This window comes from Lactuca virosa, chromosome 8 (genome assembly GCF_052849685.1).
Source record: "Lactuca virosa cultivar CGN04683 chromosome 8, Lactuca_virosa_CGN04683_v6, whole genome shotgun sequence".
NCBI classification, from domain to species: Eukaryota; Viridiplantae; Streptophyta; class Magnoliopsida; order Asterales; family Asteraceae; genus Lactuca; species Lactuca virosa.
The window spans coordinates 392,915,127-392,935,291 of record NC_136433.1 but is presented as its reverse complement, the minus strand read 5'-3'; the positions used below and the strand labels follow the sequence as shown (position 1 = coordinate 392,935,291).

General features: G+C 39.3%; 1 protein-coding gene and 1 pseudogene across 4 annotated transcripts in view; both read left to right on the top strand.

Moving 5' to 3' along the window:
- The first annotated feature begins 8,374 nt into the window (after nt 1–8,374).
- LOC145132011 (long chain acyl-CoA synthetase 1-like) overlaps nt 8,375–20,165 on the top strand; it is a 68,959-nt pseudogene continuing 57,168 nt past the window's right edge. The window contains exon 1 of the transcript XR_013717838.1: nt 8,375–8,493. The product of XR_013717838.1 is annotated as a long chain acyl-CoA synthetase 1-like (transcript). The remainder of the gene's footprint in view (nt 8,494–20,165) is intronic.
- On the top strand, nt 9,043–20,120 carry LOC145132245 (general transcription and DNA repair factor IIH subunit TFB2-like). Of its 3 annotated transcripts, XM_079066960.1 has the most exons (10): nt 11,280–15,453; nt 15,557–15,615; nt 15,718–15,769; nt 16,611–16,787; nt 16,881–17,023; nt 17,743–17,811; nt 18,135–18,218; nt 18,594–18,677; nt 19,579–19,659; nt 19,940–20,120. In XM_079066960.1, the coding sequence occupies exons 5-10, from the start codon at nt 16,934–16,936 to the stop codon at nt 20,072–20,074; spliced, it is 543 nt and encodes a 180-aa protein (XP_078923086.1). In that variant the 5' UTR covers nt 11,280–15,453; nt 15,557–15,615; nt 15,718–15,769; nt 16,611–16,787; nt 16,881–16,933; the 3' UTR covers nt 20,075–20,120. The 3 variants fall into 3 exon arrangements, with proteins under 3 accessions (XP_078923088.1, XP_078923087.1, XP_078923086.1); XM_079066962.1 differs by lacking the exons at nt 11,280–15,453; nt 15,557–15,615; nt 15,718–15,769; nt 19,940–20,120 and adding exons at nt 9,043–9,743; nt 10,878–11,251; nt 18,833–18,918 and having other exon boundaries at nt 19,579–19,689; XM_079066961.1 differs by lacking the exons at nt 11,280–15,453; nt 15,557–15,615; nt 15,718–15,769; nt 19,579–19,659; nt 19,940–20,120 and adding exons at nt 9,043–9,743; nt 10,878–11,251; nt 18,833–18,918; nt 19,252–19,564.

Sequence of the window (20,165 nt, the reverse complement as noted above, 5' to 3'; positions counted from 1 at the left end):
CCATGTGTTGGATTTCACATTTCTTCATCGTCTGATCCAGATGACCAGATTTGATAAGTTCCATCTTCATCCTCATTTTCACCCTTTGCAACTAATGACAAACTCTTAGCTTTCGCACGAACCTCTTCCAGCTTCTCTGCATAATACGCCTCATCCTTGACTTTATTCTTCCTCTCATCCTTCTTTCGAAGCATACAGTCATTTGCAAGATGATTCGCATCGTTGCAATAATGACAATCTATTCCAGCATCACCTTTCAACTTTTTCTCAATCCTTCCTTCAGACATTTTCGAATCTTTCTTCTCAACTTTCTTTTTCTCCTCATCAGCAGTTTTACTCACAACACTTCCTTTCCCTCAGCAAGCTTAGTTTTCGGATTGAACGACTTTTTGAAAAACTTCTTAACACGATTATTCGAGTAAAAAGCTATTGCCTCATCATCCGAATTCATGATGAATCATTCTTCTTCCTCAGAATCACCATTTTCAGCTTCTTTCTCAGATATCTTTGATACCAGTGCCATTGGACCTCCCAAATTCAGCTTCGTTTCTTCAGCAATTTCATTTACCTCAGTTTCGTGTGTTTTCAACTGATTGTACAAATCATTGAGAGTTGATGTATCAAAACTTTGCTGATTCTTCACCATCATACTTACGCTTCTCCATTCTTTTCGAAGACCCATCACAAATATGAGATTGAATTCCATTGAAGTCCTAGTAATTCCATAGCGATTACAACGATAGATTAACTCGTTCAGTCGATCATAGTAGACTTCGATTGTTTCACCTTCTTTTTGTCTGAAATCTTTCAGCTCGACTAAACATTGTTTGACTGAATTGATTTTCGTCTTCTCACTTCCTTGAAACTTATCTTTCAGATTGTTCCAGACCTCCTTTGCAGTTGTACAACTCCTAATGTAATTGTACACAACTGGAGGTAAAGCACCTCGCAGTTCCCTCAAACACCTTTTCTCCAGTTTCTTCAGACGATCAGATTGATTATCAACACCAGAATTTGTTGTAGAAGATCCGATTGGTTGAACATTCACTGGAACATTGACATTTCCAGTGATACATGTCCATAATTCTTCATCAAGACCATTCAGATAATCCTGCATACGATCAGCCCACTGATCATAGTATTTAGGGATTAGCATTGGAATTTTGGTTGATGAACCTAACAGATGAGAAAACGAGGTCATCGAATTGAGATTGAAACTCGCCATTGTTGTAAGGAAGATGATTTTGAGAATTTGAAAACAAACTAGATGAATCAAATCGAATTGATGAGAATAACACTCGATTCAACAATTCAAATGCAGAATCGAATCACAGACTAAGATCTAGACAATTTTTCACTTTCAAAAAGTGCGGAAACTTTTTGAATCAAAAAGTTGATTCAAAAACCTTTTGAACAGCGTGAAAATCAGATCAGAGATATGATTCCTGCTCTGATACCAATTGATGAACCAATGAATCGAGTATTGAATTAATCAGAGTATGAATTCAAGTAAGAATGCGAGATTGAACACCGGATGTAAATATGATCTTGTTTCAGCTTGATTTACGCTTTCGAATGTTTACAGAGAAAATAGACAGGTCTGTAAAAACTCTTATCTAACTCTAGTAAAATATCCCTATTTATAGGGAACATAAAGCGTACAAAAAATATACTAGGGCCTAGACACTTAAGCTTAGAATGAAAGCGCCCTAGTAAAATATTTTACACAATATTCGAAGAGTTCAAAATACATTTCGACTAATTACAACAATTCGACCCTTACAATATCTGAGGGAGATTTTGGAACCTCCCACTGCATAACCGCCTCGATTTTGGCCGGATCGATTAAAATCCCCTCCTGGTTAACAAGGTGTCCCAGGAACTGGACCTCTCGTAACCAAAACTCGCATTTCGAGAACTTGGCATACAGCCGCTCTCGCCCAAAACTCCAAATAGCTCCCGAAGATGCTCCTCATGCTGCTCCCGGGTCTGCAGACCCGATTCATCAGGTCCATAAATACTGCTGGCGCGTTGGTGAGCCCAAACGGCATCACCACGAACTCGTAATGTCCATAAATAGTTCGGAACACGGTCTCATCCACGTCCTCCTCCCTGACCCTGATCTGATGGTACCCGAACCTCAGGTCTATCTTGGAGAACCAAGATGCTCCATGCAACTGATCGAAAAGATCATCTATCCTCGGGAGTGGATAACGGTTTTTCACCGTTAACTTGTTCAACTACCGGTAATCAATGCACATCCGGTGTGAACCATTCTTATTCCTGACGAAGAGTATCGGTGCTCCCCACGAGGAACTACCCGGACGAATGAACTGCTTGCCCAACAGTTCCTGCAGCTGTGATGACAGCTCCTGCATCTTTGGTGGTGCCAACCGTCGCCTTGGCGATAGGGGCCATACCTGGCACTAGGTCGATCCTAAACTCAACCCGCCTCTCCGGAGGCACTACGGGTAACTCCTCCGGAAACACGTCAACAAACTCTCTGACCATTGGAACCTCTGATACTGAAACCTGATTCCTGAACCGCGTATCCACCACATATGCTAGATAACCCGCACACCTGTGCTGAATGTACTGCCGAGCCCTGGCAGCCAAACAAAATCCTGATCCTAATCTAGTGCCCTCGTCGTAAACAATCAGTTCTCCCCCACTTGGGGTTCGAACTACCATTCGCTGACCCTCGTAGTCAATCATGGCACCGAAGCGACTAAGCCAGTCCATACCCACGATCATACATACATCCCCCATGGGAATCAGAATCAGGTCTATCGGGAAAGATACTTCGAAGATCTCCAATACGCAACCCCAATAGATCGAAGAAGCGGAAATCTTGTGTTCGTTGGCGATAGAGACTCGCAATGGATACTCTAGCTCTCCTACTGGCAAACCGAAATCCCTACTAAATGTCTGAGAGACAAACGACCGACTCGCCCCTGAGTCAAATAATACCAAAGCAGGTAAGGAGTTCACTAAAAACGTACCTAATCACAGGTACAAACATATAAGCATAAAACATATATAATCAGTAAGATAATGGATAGAAACATACCAGCAACCACGTCTGGTGCTGACCTGGCCTCCTCTGCTGTAAGCTGGAAGGCGCGTCCCTGGGCCCTCGGGGGCACTGCTCGACCCTGACCCCCGTCAGTAATCCTCAGTGTAGCCGGCACTGGAGCCTGCGCCGGCCTGGCTGCGAGCTGTGGACAGTTGGTCTTCACGTGACCAACCTGATGATAGTGGTAGCAGATCCTCATATCCTGAACTGGGGCTGTCTGACGACAATCCTTCGCATAATGCCCCTCCCGGCCGCATTTGCAGCACGTGCTGCTAAACCTGCAAACCCCCAAGTGACCCTTCCTGCACTTGCCACAAGTGCGGCCCTGCTGTCCCCCTGACATGGAATCAGCGGTCTTAGACCGCTTTGGCGCCGACTGTGACTGTGTCGGGGCCTGCCGCTACTCCCTTAACTACAGCTCAATCTCTAACTCACGCCGCCTAACGGCCTCCTGTAAATCCAGAAGCGTATCACAACTCTGGGTCCCCACAAACTGTCGAATATCAGTCTTGAGCATGCTTAGATAACAAGTCATCTAAGCTTGCTCAGAAGCAAACTCCGGCCAGAACATCGCCCTCTCTGTGAACATGCGGGTGATCTCCGTCACCATCTCACCATCCTGTCTCAAATCCAGAAACTCCTGAGCCAACCGTTCCCGCTCGACTCGTGGAATGTAACGAGCGCGAAACATATCCTTGAACTGCTCCGAAGTAACAATAGCTCTCTGATCATCAGAATACGACCCAGTCACCAACCTCCACCAGTCCTTTGCCCCAGTCCTCAGCAGGTTCAGGGCACACCTGACCTTCTGGTCAGTAGGACATGAACACGTGAAGAAGCACCCCTCAATGTCAGACAACCACCTCATGGATTTGATGGGATCCTGAGTCCCACCAAAAGTAAGGAGCTACGTGTTGTCGAAGTCCCGATACTGAAAAGCCCGATCGGCTCCCAACCCTACCGTCGTTACAACTGCTGTGGCTGCTGCGGAATCCGCCTCAGTGAGGGCTGCATAGAGATCATCAAAATACTCCACCATAGCGGTCTTGATAGACCCAAACATCTCCAACAACTGAGCCTGGAACATAGCAGCAACCTCATCATGCAGGATCTCCCGGATCCTGTCGTCCATCTAGTCTGGCCTCATCTGGCCGATAGTCTCGGGCACTATCGGTGCCTCCTGTCTGCCATCTCCTGATCCTGATCCGGATCCAGTCACAAATCTTCGAGTAACCACCATGCTAAAAATATACCAAAAAGATATCAGATATTCCACATAACAATCCGGGAACCAACTCCCAACAAAACCCTAGGGGTTGTGACTTCCTTGCTACGCGTACGGGTCCTGTGCTTTTAGTAGTACGAGCCCATACTACCTTCCACACCTACCCATATTTGTCTCAAGTATCATCACAATGCCCTAAAACTATACATAAGCATGGCATGCGCTCAATCCTCACTCCTAGAGGAAGGCTAAATATCTCATAACCGGCAGACTCATCCCAAACAACCCATCCATGAAACTTCCACCAACCCTACAGCACTCGTGTATGCTAGCCATACATAACGTTGGACCCTATAGACTTTCGAATACCTGATCCTACCCTAAGCCCTTCATCAAACAAGAACAGGAAATAAGGCCAAACCAAACATTCTCATGCTATAAGATCTTAATTATGTACAGCCGTAATGCATACACTAAGCAACTATAATAATGATGTCAGTTTCATATAAGGAAAACCCTAGGCTATCAGGCATCACATAATCAGGCAGTTCTATCATGCAATTCCTGAAGATCCCTAGCCTAGTACTAGCATGCTGTTCTAACATATCACATAAATCAAATAATCCGTAAGGTATTTTTGGGGTCTATCCGCGAGCTCCGGCTGATCGTACACTTGCATCCTCCTTTATTATTTTGAAAACATTTTTTTTTAAAAAAATCATTTTAAAACCTTGTCCTCAGTTTGAGACTGGAGACACGCGAGTGTTTCCTCCAATTCACTCAAACCAAGGCTCTGATACCAACTTGTTGAAGGGATTTGAGCATTCTAACACTCTTATGGTGTACATGCAACCCTAGAAACCTTGGATCTATGTTTTACTATGATACATGCAAATTTGATTTCCAAGGTTCATAACCTATCTAGCATAGCATGGGGAACTTTTAAAACATAAATGCTAGAAGTAGAACATACCTTTTGTTGTTTGGATTCCTTGAAAACCTTGTGAGCCTAGCACCTCAAGTGTGATGCCTCAAATGTCTCACACAACACCCCAACACTTGGAATAACCTTGATAGAAGTTCACTAACACCTTAAAATCGGCTAGCCTTCTTACTTACTTGTACAAGTACCGATTTTGCTTGTCTAGGGGTCTTTATATAGTTGTGGCACAAGTAGGGTTACACCATGTAAACCCTAATTGTCATGGATTTTCATATTCCATGATCCATGGGTTTGTAACCTCCATGAACTATCCATGGATCACCTTATGGGTTTTAACCCAATCCATACAAACCATGGATCATTAGCCCACTATACAAGAATAGATGATTTACACAATCAACCTCATATATTTAATTAGTCTCTTTTTGATCACTTAATTAATTCCAAATTAATTTTTTGATCAATACTAATTAAATAATATTATTAATATATTAGAACTTATAATATATTAATAAACCTTAAGTGTCCTTTCTCTCATTTTAGTCTATCCAAGTATTGCAATGCCATGCAACCCAAATGGACCATGCCAACCGGGTCAAGTACATACCAGAAATAGTTATGGACTTAGACACCTTATCCAACACTTGTAACACTCATAAAAATCATGCCAAATTTAAACTTTTTAAAACATTTCAAAACCCATGATTATTACAAAACTTGTTTTCAAAATAGTATAATGTCAGAGTATCCAAGAATCAAATCATAAAATCATGAAATATGAGGAGCTGTACGATCACGCTTTAGCCTTCCTGCGATCATCAGAGGTACCTGAAAGAATAATCGATAAATGTAAGCTCGAAAGCTTAGTGAGTCACCCCCAAAATACCAACCCCAGAAAACGTATCAATAACATATAAGCAAACATCATGCAATATGAGCCTTCAGCCTGACTGGACCGCCTCGCAGGCCTTCAGCCTATCTGGACCGCTCTCCGAGACTTCGGCACGTCTGGACCGCCTCACAGGACCTACATCCTATTCGGACTGCTCGTCGGGCCTTTGGTCTGACTAACATGCCCTCCTGGGCCCGTAGTCTATCCGGACCGCCCTGAGTATGTTGGCCTTCAGCACAAAGCAGGACCGCCTCAACCCAACCCCCAATCAAATAAACATGTGCACATAATATCATACGCTAGCATATATAACAGTCAAACCGATCTAACAGATCATCAATCATAGCAACATCCTATAAACAGGATACAGACCTAACCGATCACTAACATAGCATCGTCCTATATACCAGGATACCGACCTAACCAGGTCACAAAGCATATCACCATCCTAACTACCAGGATGTAAATCAATAAGCATATCATGCAATAAACCCGAATACAAATCCGATAAGGGTCGGCATTGATGCCTTAGACCCTGTTGATATAGTGAGGAGAACTCATCTCACAAGTAACTCGAATCGATAAAGTCAACTCAATCAAATGCAGCTCCAAATCCAACACCTACATCCACCGATGACTTACTTCCATAAATTCCTAAATTACCAAAATACCCCCAGAGGTCAAACTGGTCAACCCTTGGTCCAAGCCAAATTCAACGGTCAAAGTCAATAGTCCATGTTGACCCAACTCGTCGAGTGCAGCTAGCAACTCTTCGAGTTCCTTAAGAACTCAGAAAGTCATAAAATCCCCACTGACTCGCCGAGTTTTCGACCAACTCGTCGAGTCCATGCGCGTCCAGAAGTCGGGGAAAACCCTAACTGACTCGTCGAGTCCTCTTACTGACTCGCCAAGTTCAAGCAGAAACCAAACACCGAGAAAACCCTTCCCAACTCGTCGAGTCGGCTTATCCGAATCGTCGAGTTCATACATTCCATTTCTTATCCAGATGATTTTGAGCCACTCCAAAGCTCCAATTGATAGATCTAGCCTCCTAGGGCCTAGTTATCATGTAAAGTTGCAAACTTTATGTGCATGCAAGGTCTTAAGAGCCAAAACTAGGCTAAGGAATAAGCTTAAGGCAAAGGGAAGGCAATAGCTTGACAAAGACTGAGACTTTATGACATTAAGGGGCTAAAGGAGTCTAGATCTGAAGTTTCAACCTCAGATCTTGTCCCCAAAACCGGAAATACCACAACCATACACCAAAAGGGGTTCTAAACCCATGAATGAAGAGATCTAGCTAATGGAGAGCCAAGGTAACGACTTGTTACCTTCAATGTGATGCTAGGATGGAGTAGAGTTCAGATCTACAACTTTTCCTTGTTCCAAGCTTATTGAACTTCAAGTTCTTCTCACCAAGATCCACCTTCCAAGCTTAAAACACACAAATATGGAGAGTAAACACGATTTAGGGTTTCTGGGCTCAAGGGGGGCTGTAAGGGAGGCTAATGACCCTTTAAATAGGGTGCAAAACCCTGGAAATTAGGGTTTCATCCTCCAGCTCCAACTCGTCGAGTTGTATCCTCCAACTCGTCGAGTTGGTCACTTAAAACACGCGGCCAAATTCGTTCCTACTCGACGAGGCAGGGCATCCAACTCGTCGAGTAGACCTTTTACAATGGAAATAAAACTGTAAAGTTTATACCTGAGAGTCGGGGTGTTACAAATTAAATCTTCAACACTTAATATGCATTAATTCCTTTCTTAAAATAACTAAAATGATTGGTCCATAATCAATCCTACATGCATACAACAGATAGTAGAAACATTTGAACCTAACTCTGTCTATATATATATATATATATATATATATATATATATATATATATATATATATATATATATATATATATATCCCCGTTGGCAATATACATGTAATCATGTATATATGTATGTATGCATATATAGCGTTAGTGTATATACGTAGGATGGGACAATACTGTAGGTAGGCCATATGAGATTAATTGCATTAATTTGCTTTACTTAAATTCATCATACCAACCAACAACACATGCGTCTCTTTGTCATTTCAGTCATCCTTCTTTAATTTAATTGGTTTGTTGGTATCGATCCCAACTATCTATTTCTTTCTGTTTTACCGGATCCCGAAGCTGAATAGTGATCATAAACAGTTTTCTGTGAAGGTGTAGGAATGTGAAAGAAAAGGTGTCGGTGGTGATGATCAATCTATTGGTCCTGTTTACCGTAATCTTCTTGCCAAACGTTTGGAAAACTTACAAGACTATATATGAGGAAGTTCTGCATGTCTATGCCATTAGGGCTTCTCGAGTCCAATCTCTCTCTCTCTCTCTCTCTCTCTCTCTATATATATATATATATATATATATATATATATATATATATATATATATATATATATATGCTACAACTATACTGTAACGCCTGTTTGCATTTAATGATCTTAAACTAGTGCTAACAAATAAACTAATCAATTATTATTAGGGATTTATGTTGTAGGTTTTTCAAGTGAATTAAGTAAATAAAAGATATTATATAGATATAAATGGTAAGTTAATAAGTAATACTAATAATAATATAATAATTTAAATAATTCAAAGTACTTAATTACTTAGAAAATGTAAATTCAGGGTTTAAACTGTCATTCTCAAAAACTGTTATGTAAAGAGATTTATGGCCAGGGATTAGATTGTATTTTCCAAAACTTGTTTTGTCATAAGAATCTTAAATCAGGGTAGAAATCGCCATCTGATCAAACCCTAAGGACCAATTATGCCAATTTTAGAATTTGGCTTGTCTCTTTCTCCCCAATCGGATGCAGCACCTGCTGGGAGTTGTTTCTTACTCATTTTAGCACCAATAATCTGAATTGCTTCAAAAGACCCCAACACCCTTTTTCCACTTATATATTCATACTTTTCATGGATTAGGGTTAAGAATGAGAGAGAGTCGCTTGAGAGGCTGCATCATGTAGTTGTGTTGTGAACTTTGACTCACTCCCTTAACAGTCGTGACTGCTATCATCTCCGGTGGAGTAAGCAAGCATGTGATTTATTTCATTCAAATAATTAAGGTATGAGAGAGGAAGTGCATCGCTACGAATGGGTGGTAGGCGATATGAAGCCCGACGACTTTGGAGGATGTTTCACGTGAAGTTGACTTCCGACAGCAGGTCTCCGGTGGGTTTTAGAAGCTATTTTGAGTATCGTATTCACTCCAGGCGTTCACACTAAGTTTATCGATGAGATTATGTTCCAGTCGAAGGGAGGCTCAAGCAAATCTGTGGAGAGGTAATGCGATAACCGGTTGTGACTAGCGATCTGTTAACAGTCCAATTTGTAAGCAACTCCAATGGCGAGGTTTAAGCACCTTTTCAGCTAGAGAGAAGAGTGGGGAGAGGGAACCGAGAAGGCAAATCTAGCAGGTCGGTTCCTGCATCCAGCGGTAGTCGTATTAGGCGACGCTAGAGGGGTTGTCGCCGGAGAAGTTTATATCGCCGGAATTGAAGAAGTGCGTCGACTGCGGAGTGACTAGGGGTCCTTCTCGAGTTCTCGTATCTATGTGGGAGGTATTCATCAGCTACTTCCCTTTTAGAGCTGCTATCCATTAGGGTAAACTAGTATGGGCTTATGCAACTAATTGATTTAAATGAATTGGCTTCCTTATAAGAATTAGTTGGACTTAATTTAATTTGGATCATAAACTATGGGCTTATGAAACTTATTCGTGTAATACGATTAAATGATATTTATGGAGCTTAGTGAATTCGTAAAGGTCAAGCAAATTTATGTCATGAAAGCTAATTTGAAATACTTTTGCGTTTAACTATATTTTTATAGAGTTGGCAAATTTATATAACTATTAATTTAACTAATAGTCAAACGAGCTTTGTGCATGTCAATGTTTAATGATGGGGTTTAGAAGTATATTATTTTCAATGAATCATTTAATAATAATATAATATTAAGTATTATTAAGTAATATTTCAAGTTCGAGCTAAATAGAGATTATTGATATGGGTTGTTGGTGTTCAAGGGGCTGGGCAATACATCTTAACCGCTATGTGGTTTTATTATGTGTTAACTGCTTCAGGTGAGTCTCCTCACTATTTGTATGGGTCGAAGGCACCAATGCCGGCCCATTTGGTTTATGTATTGTAGGAAGGCCCGGGGGATAGCCCTAGACATTATGTATGAAAGACCAGGAGGCGGCTCCTGGCACACTGTATGCTATTATGTATGGTAGGAAGACCTTGGGGTTAGCCCTAGGCATTATGTATGAAAGACAAGGAGATGGCTCCTGGCACACTGTATGTCAATTGGCTAAGTAGAACAGTATGTATGCTAGTCGTCTTTGTGATGCTTGCATGGAAGACCAGGAGGTGACTCTTGGCACTTGTCTGTAAGACCCAGGGGTGGCCCCCGACTTGGCAAGAAAGACCAAGTGTCGGCCTGTGGCATAATGGCAAGACTATGTATTGGCACATAACATCTTATTTGATTATGATATACGAATGATATGTATGGCTCATGGTTATGTATGTCAGTATGTGATTTATGTGCTTATATGCTAGACAGTATCCGGTTGAAAGAGACCGAATGGGTAGGCCATCACCCAGATATGCTACGCAGTATGTTGATATGTATGGTATGTGGTATTTGGGGAAATCACTAAGTTTCGTGCTTACGATTTTCAGTTTTAGTTTCAGGTACCTCCAATTTTCAAGTAAAGGAGCTCGAGACGACCGCAGCGCATACACCTGTGTTTTTCCGCAATGTGTGATTTCTGGGAACGAACTCTGATAAATGTTTTATTTGAAATGCTTTTCTATTTGTGAACAAAGTTGCAATAGTGTTTTAGATATATTAAAAATGAAATTTTTGGTCATGAATTTTTGGATGTTACAAGTTGGTATCAGAGCCTTGGTTTGAGGGATTCGGACACACCTTCGGGAGTGTCTGGACTCAAATCGAGGGTTTGAAAGATTTTTACAAGAAAAATAATTTTTCTAAAATTTAAAACTAATGGTTTTAATAAAGAACAAGGGGCGTGATGCGTGCAATCAGCCGAGCTCAAGTAAGTAGTTCCAAAAATACCAATACATATTTGTTATGTGATATGATATGATTATGTGATTCGCATGCTAGATTAGAGCTAAGGATCTAGGAGAGATGCCTTCGTATGCTTATATGAGCTTGTAGATTTGCATGCTAGAACTGGTCAGCCAGTGGTAAGATGGCTTGTTTAGGTTATGCCTGATTATATGAGCCTTTGAATTGCATGTTAGTATAGACTCCTGATTAGAGAATAGAATGGTTTGATTGGAGTATGTTGGTTAGATTTTCCATTGTCTGAATGCTGCTTGCTTTGTGCTTTGTGGGACTCTTAGCAATGTGAGTTAGCTACTAAGTAAATATGTTAAGTCACATGTGGCACATGCTGGATAATCTCAGAGTGATGGATTTGACCCTATTGCGCAGCTTTCGTCTGAGTCCAACCATTCTAGGGATGAGTCTTTTACTCGAAGGATTATCTGATCTCTGTTGTATGTGGCTATATTCATGAGGTAGGTAGTTGACATTAATGGGAATCCTTCAGCAGCTGAGGTCTGGGTGGGTTCGGGAACCTAGGAAAGCCTAGGATATGCTGTAGCGGGTTAGTAGTATGGTTCAATGATTACTGGTATAATGGTTTGAAGAAGTGACTTAGAGGATTCAGGAGGATTGCTGAGGAAAGTATGGATAGGTGTGGAAGGTAGTATTGGGCCCGTACTGCTGGAAGCACAGGATCCGTACTCGAATCGGTGAGAGTCTTGGAGAATATAAGAAGCTTACGGGAAGGGGGATTATTGGTTATGCTCTGATAGTGGGGATAACTGCTTTGCCAGATGAGGATGAGCACACATGGGGGAAGGACTAGGGTTTGGTCCTGGCTCCGATGGTGAGCCGGTTAGTGGAAGGACTGCCAGGGTTTTGAGTTCGCTTTGGATTAAGGAGATGGAAATTGTTTTCCGCACTAGTACCTACCCTTAGGAGCTAAGGTTCGGTTCGCCTTGGATCTCTTGTATCGGGCGGCAATGATTGATTGTGCGATCTATTGCGCTTTTGGGATTGGAGACTATGTCGTGGGAGTATTTTGTAGCTCGGTTTAGGGCAGAGGTTGCTCCAACTATTGCAATTCAGCCGTTGACGATTTAGTTGGTGAGTGTGTCAGGGTGCGAGACCCTGAATGATATGATTTCTAGAGCCCGAGAGTGGAAGATTGATTTAGAGCACATTGGGAAGAGGGGACCAGATCAGGTGCATATATTGGAGGGTCCTGGGAAGAGACCCAAGATTTCGGATCAACTTTTGAGAGGCCAACATGGCCGGATTCAATGCAGCACTTGCGGGAAACTGCACGATGGAGTTTTTTATTCCAAGGGTTTGAGTAAGTGTATCTTTGGGTTTGTTTCCATGCTTGTGTTTGGGTTGTATCTTCAAGTGATGTCATATGCCATTTTCATGCCATGAATTACTAGTGGTTAACGAAAGGTTATTTCTCTATTTGCGGGTTTGGAGTGTTCAGTATTATCTTGGTTTATGGTCAAGATCGGTTCAGGGGCGTTGTGTGAATGTCTGCGGTCAGGGTCCGCAGGATGGTTATTCGGCCTCGTCAGGATTCAGAGGGTTCAGTCATTGTGCTCAGATTGACTCATGGGTCGCCAATGGAAGTGGTCTATTACTGAAGTTTTGCTCGAAACGTCGGTTATTTGGAATTCAAGATCTGAGTCGGTATCATTTCAAGGCATCTGGAGTTATCAATATTGCTGGAATTCAGAAAGTGTTCATCTAGTCTTCAGGGGCTGTTTGGTCTTTTAAGTTAGCCTAGTAATGGGTCGCTGGCATTGGTAAGCACCGATTATCATTGGAAGGTAGGAAGGATCGGGAATCCTTCCATTTCTCGTATGTCGTGGAGACTTAGTCGGATCGAAGTGGGGGAGAACCATTCAGGTACCCAGGACAGAAGCAGGTGTGAAATTGGGATAATGGCTGCCTGAATGGAGGATTATTTGAATTGGAAGTTTGGGAAACTTCCCGACTTTGGGACCACATTTGATTGATGTGTAGCAGACCATGGGGAACCAGGTCGAGGATCCCAGTCAGGACATGATTTCAGTGTGGGATGTTAGACCGTGTGAGTGCTCGACTTTGGATGTGTTCGTATTGGTAATCAGCGGTAAGACCATGGTCTGTAGATGAGACAGCGTGGAAGGTGTTGTAAGATTGCGGGATAGCCGTAGCATTCACCAGCGGCCAGATAGCGTGGGAAATGTGGTAAGACTGCGTGGTGGCCCGTAGCATTAGTCGTCAGATAGAGTAGAAGTGTTGTAAGACTGCGGGGTGGCTCGTAGCATTCACTAGTTGGTAGATAGAATAGAAGTGTTGTAAGACTGCGGGGTGGCCCGTAACATTCACTAGTTGGCAGATAGAGTAGAAACGTTGTAAGACTGCGGGGGTGGCCCGTAGCATTCGTTCGTTAGCCGTTAGTATAGTGGTATAGTAAGACTGCAGGGGTGGCCCGTAGCATTCACTAGTGGTCAGTTGGTATGGGAGTGTTGTAAGACTGCGGGGTGGACCGTAGCATTCACCGGTCCCTATTCGGCAGTGAGAATGTGACAGATTTGTGATTCACTCACGGATTCCTTTAGATAGTTTAGGCCGAGGCGGGTCAGCCCGCACAAATATGAGTAGGCCACAGTACGATCAGATTCGGGAAATGGTAGGTCGTTGGAGACCAGGCGTGATGTAAGACTACGGTGGTTCTGGTAGCATTCACTTTTTGTATTAGATTCGGTGGCGACAGGTAGTTGGACTGTTATGATTGGGAAGACCAGAAGGAATAATGGAGCCATGAGTGGCAATATGGTTAGGGAAGATTTCAAAAGACGAAGTTCTATTCGGAAGTCGCAGGGAGCTACTGTGAGGTTGCTCTTTGGCTCAGCAACCGGGTAGGAATCCGGTATTTCGGTTAGCGGCAGTAATTTGGGATCTTTATGTAGAGCAGCTAGTTGACCGGGAGATACCCAGCCACTTACAGTGGGATTAAATAATCTCAAAGTAATTGATTTGACCTGGTTGCGCAGCTCTCGTCTGAGTCTAACCGTTGCAGGGATGAATCTTCCAGTCGAAGGATTATCTGAGCCTTCTGTCAAGTATAAGTTTTCTGCAACTGGTTTAGGTCAGTGGCTTGTTTTTCGTAAGTCGCGTCAAGATGATCAGGGTTAGAAGTGTATGTTTGGTCTGCTACTTGGTAAAAGGTTTGGTTTGGTAATGTTACGACATGGGCGGTGTGTCAGGAAGTCAGACCAATGCAGATTTCAGGTCTGGGAAAAGTAGTAGTGGCTTTGCGGGAGCTTAGGGTTTGTTTTTCTACGGGATAGAATTTTGGTTGGGGTTTTAGTTGTCTCGAGAAGGTTGTCCTATGCGCAGAATCTTCGGTTGCGTTCCTCAAATTGTTGTTTCGATATAAGTGTTAGTAAGGAGCGATTTCGAGGACGAAATCCAGTTTAAGCGGGGGAGAATTGTAACGCCTGTTTCCATTTGATGATCTTGAACTAGTGCTAACAAATAAACTGATCAATTATATTATTAGGGATTTATGTTGTAGTTTTTTCAAGTGAATTAAGTAAATAAAATATATTATATAGATGTAAACGGTAAGTTAATAAATAATAACAATAATAATATAATCTCTAAATATTATTAAAAGAGAACCTTTAATTCATCAATGAAGCAACCAGGGCCTTTGATTGGATTTCAATACTAATTTTTCTAGCCTTCGATCTGTTTCATGACGTCACCTTGAACAAAATATACACGCACGTCTAATTGTAACTTACAGTCTTACCTTATACATCTTGAAAACCCTAATCTCCTCTACACACCATCAAACGTCGTCAAATCATATCTGTTATGTCTTTTCCCTTTCTCTCTTGAGTCTCCGGCAGTCGTTTGTTACCACCACCCTCCGTACGCCACCACTACAACCTACTAGAAGGTAACCTACCATCCCTTCCCCGTTAACCCTCACTTGCTTACCTAAAACTTCTTCCCTCTCAACAGTATGATCGACTCCCAGTAAAACTCTAGCCGGAGACACTGTTGTTGAGAACCTACTCCTTTCCCTCACCCTATAGACGATCTGTACGATCATTCGAGAATTAAATGAACTCTTGCTATTGAAAATTTTTCTATGTGACTATGGATTTAGAGCGCTCTGATTGGCTTGGACAGAAGGTTATAATTTTCTCATCTTTGAGTTGATTTTCTTGCTGAAAAGTAAATCCGAAGAATGCTTACTCATCTTCAAACTCATTTTTGATCGTATGGATGATTGTAGCGTATTGCAAAACCATCTCCCCAATTGTAACTTGGAATCCTCCTGAGAAATCCGTCTGGGTAAGCTCTTCAATTGGATTTAACACGCTTTTATTTCTTGAATCGATTAACCCCTTTGGGCTCAAAGAAACCATTGATTTAGGTGTGAGTGGAAATTTGCAGCTTCTGCTCACCACCCATTCGATGAAATGCCTCAGAGGTCTCGATAAAAGTTGTAAGTGCATCAATAACAGAAAACTGATCATCCAAAAGCTAAAGTTGTTTTATAAATAATAAATTCCATTGAAAGCTACATATCTTACTCCTTTCCTCCATTTTAGTTTTATTGTTATTCTGATTGGAAATTATCTAGACAACTAATCCTTGCACACGTTGGACAAAATGTGTTGTTCTGTTATTACTCTTGCAAAAAAATCAAAGAGTTATAGTATTTTCTTAGCCTATTTAAATTAATACAAGTTTCAACTATTTAGGGAGTAGCGTTAAAGAATAGGAGGTGGTAGTCTCATATGTGTCCTATTATGATTCAATGAAATTAACATCTTCAATGCTGAGATAATTAATTCCAGTTCGATTGTGTGGTAATTTAAATTGGCTTACTTGGTTTACCTCTTTAAAGTTTGGAACATGCAGAAAACTTTTGGTTTAATGAACATGACATATTGGGGATGTGATTTTATTCACACTTAAATCACTCTCAAATATTTATCTTCTTTAAGATGTTTACAAATTAAGTCCGTTGTGGTTATTATGAGCTGATTGGATCTATATCTACCTTAAATTCTAATTGGTTGTATTATCTATAGGTTTTGAATCATGAAATACTTATTCGTTTTTATTTTCGATTTTTGTATAAGAACTGTTTGTTGAAATACTTATTCGTTTTTACAAACATTTTCAAGACCAGTTACTTCTTTTTGTGTTTTTTAATTTCTCAGGTCCATCAAATGTGTTTTTTTTTTAATTTGTTGTAAGTTTGTAGAAATGATTATTTTGCCCTTGTCTTCTCTATTTTCTTTTATATTGTGGGGCATAATTTGTGTTCTTTAATATAGGAAAATGATGCTCACACGGAGTTTTATGAAAAAGAAAAAGAAAGTATTGATCGGAAACAGGATGATGTTGTGGGACTAAAACAAGCACTTAAAGTTGCAAAGGATCGGTGTGTGTTACTATTCAATGAAGTTCAAAAATCTTGGAAAGTTACTTTTGCACTACAGTTAGATTTGAAGGTTTCTGACTTTTAAAAAATGTATTTTCATTTATCATTATGTATAAAGTTTCTCATTTGGTAATATTTTTCTTTATTGATTTGATACATGCAGAAAATATTATTCTTGCTGAAAAACATAAAACAGAGAAGGATGAAAATAATGATATGAAAAGTCAAGTTGGTCAACTCATGAACCAAGTGCAAGAGCATAAATTACAGTTACAACAACACGATTCAACAGTTGAATATTTACAGGTTCAAATTGTTAATATTTCCATTATTGATTTGGTGGTGTTGTTTTGTGTCTGTTCATGGGGCTTTTTCTGAAAAGTAAATTACAAAAAACCAACTAAACAATATTCATTTGAAATTTACGATAATACCCCTATCATTGTACTTTCATATTTTTTATTGACATCTAATATGTTATCGCAGTTACTTTCATCATTTTTTAGGGTTATTGTCGTCAATTTAGAATGATATAAAATAGCTAAAAGTAAGAATTAACATTCTACTTTCATAATGACAATAATACCCCTAAATAGTTCTCAAAGAACATTACGAACAACCTTTAAGTTGTTTCATTGTTTTTCAGGAAATTTAAGAAATAATATTTTACTTTCAGATTGATGATAATACACATCCACAATTCTCAATGTATATTAGCGAAACATAAGAAAAAATATTCATTTCAAATTACGATTGCCGATAATACACACACTATGTTATATGCTACATTTTTACAACAATAAAATTTCATTTCATTAAATGCAAAATGATTAAATATAAAAAACAACACTCTACTTTCGTTGGTGTCTTTATTATAGCATTGATAGGGGTATTATTGTAAATTTATACATACATTCAACTTTCTATGTGACTATGGATTTATTCATATTTTTTTTGCATCTGTAATTTTTCTATATTCTCTAAATACTTATATTTTGAGTCCTTTTTGAACTTTGTATGAACAGGACAGAGGAGTGGACTCTGCAGATCTGATCTCATTTCTGCTAGAACTTAGCTTTCATGTTACTGGCGAGGTATCAATTTTTGACTTAATATATATTTTAAAGCATAAATGTGATTTTTTAATGTAATAAAGGAGGATTTTGTTTTTGCCGGAATTGGAATTCAATTCCATTCCAATCCCGTGTTTGTGGAGTAGTACAGAATTGAAATCAATTGGAATTCACAAATTCTTTGACCAATGGATTTCTACTTTCCATCTTAAAATTTCGATTCCCAACATTTCGTCCCTCCTTACAGATACTCAAATATCCTTTTAACACTAAAATTTCACAAGTAAATAGTAAATACATGCTTCCCTATTGAGGCTGATATTTTAATTTGAAAACAAAAACAGGCATATAATATGAACACTTTAGATGAGATACAAAGGATAACAGTTAAAGATCTTGCAGACTTGGGATTCATCAAACTCCAGCAGGTGAATGCTACTCCATTCTTTTTACCATATTTTGTAAGGGTTAAATGCAATTTCCTTTTGTTTTTCATTTCTTCCTTTTACAGTATTGTACTTTGAAAAATCTACCCAATTATAGCAATGTCGTCCAAATACAAAACATTTTTCACTGCTATAAATTTCTTTAAACTACAATGTCCTAATAAGAAAGAAAAAATAAAAAAGTAGAATGTTACAATTTTTGGTAGATTTTCAAAGTATAAGGGCTGAATAAGAAAAAAGATGAAATTACATATAACTGGTAGTACATTGCTATTTCTTGCATATATAATTATACTTTGAAGTAGTTTAATTCTGACAGCATATAATTGGCTAATTGGTATCTTCTTTTTTCTGTAGGGGAGGAAAGATAGTTGGTTCATTCCTACAAAATTGGCTACTAATCTCTCTATTAGCTTGTCAGATGCACCATCAAGGAAACAGGTACCTACCGTATCTCTAAGTTGATATTGTTTGTTGATCTGGTTACAAAATTCGAATATGTTAATTTGCATTTTGGAATAAAAGGGTTGTTTGCATATTTTGATGATGTTCAAAAGAATTATGATTTTAGTGAGGTGAGTTTGTGTTTGTGGTAGGGATTTGTTGTTGTGGAAACTAACTTCAGGGTATATGCCTACTCCACCTCTAAGTTGCATTGTGAAATCTTGAGACTTTTTGTCAGGTAATCCATGACTTTTTATTTGTTTATATTTTCTGCATGTTCTATTTGCCAAAGTTCCCAAAATAACCTCTTTCTTAGTTGATATACTAAATATCTACTATTACTATATGTTATTGTTTAGTTGATTTCTAATTTGGATTCTTAAAATGATTTTTATTTTTTGGTGAGTTGTTACTTTTTGTTCTCTTTCTTAGTTGTTAGTAGTTACTTAATATGGTGGTTATTTTTATCACACCATAAATTTTGTAAAACCAATAAGTTTCTACAAATAGACAGAGGGTTAATATGGTAATTTTGTGTCTCATTTTTTTATGTATAACTTGCACATGGTAGAATATCAACTTCCTAACCTGATTGTTGGATCCATTACAAAAGAGAACCTCTACAAAACCTTTTCAAAATGCCATTACAGCAGACCAGGCAAGCATCAACTATCCAAATACAAAAAAAAAACTTTCATTTATTTCTGAATTACACAGTCCTACTTTTTCTCTTTTATTTACACCTAGAAAATCTACCAATTATAATATTTTTCTTTCCGTATTAGGAAATTTTACTTAGAAATATCTACCCAAGTATAGTAATGAAATTTGCTTTTTCTTGCATTTGACCCTATTAAAAAAAAGTAACTAATATTTCTTCTTGTTTCTTGATTTGCAGATAATTTCATTTCTTCAGCAGAATGCTCATCCTCGTGTTGTAGAAAAAGTGCCATCTGTACCTGAAAATGTCACAGACCAGGTTGCTCTTAATTTCCCATTATCTTCAAACAAACATAAAAAATAAATAAAAATAAAAACATGTTACTATACTTGGGGTAGATATTTAGTATTTGATAAACAACAACATATAAGGTTGTGGGAATCAGATCTAAACAGGGTAGAGATGACGCCTGCATATTTCTTCGATGATTTCCCATCAAGGGTAACAAAATACTTTCATTTATTTTAAAAGTAGGATGCTGTAAAAAAATATAAATAAACAAAACTACATTGCTATTTAACTCATTCTTTGTTTGTAGGATGTGTTTGAAGCAGCATGCGACTTTGCAAGAGAATACAGCAGTTTGCTATGCGAAGACTCCAAAAAGATTCAACTTATAGTCAAGACTGAAATTTATGCACACATGAAAGAATTTCTCAGCCATCAAAAATAGCTCTGCTCCCTTACTTATTATTATTATTATTATTTTTTTATAAAGTTTCCAGATTTAATTGAAAATAATATATATATATATATATATATAT

Coding starts and splice junctions, on each gene's coding strand:
- LOC145132245 (XM_079066960.1), top strand. CDS start 16,934: ATGAAAAGTCAAGTTGGTCAACTCATGAACCAAGTGCAAGAGCATAAA. Junction 17,024..17,742: donor CAACAGTTGAATATTTACAG/GTTCAAATTGTT, acceptor TTGTATGAACAG/GACAGAGGAGTGGACTCTGC. Junction 18,219..18,593: donor GATTCATCAAACTCCAGCAG/GTGAATGCTACT, acceptor TTTTTTCTGTAG/GGGAGGAAAGATAGTTGGTT.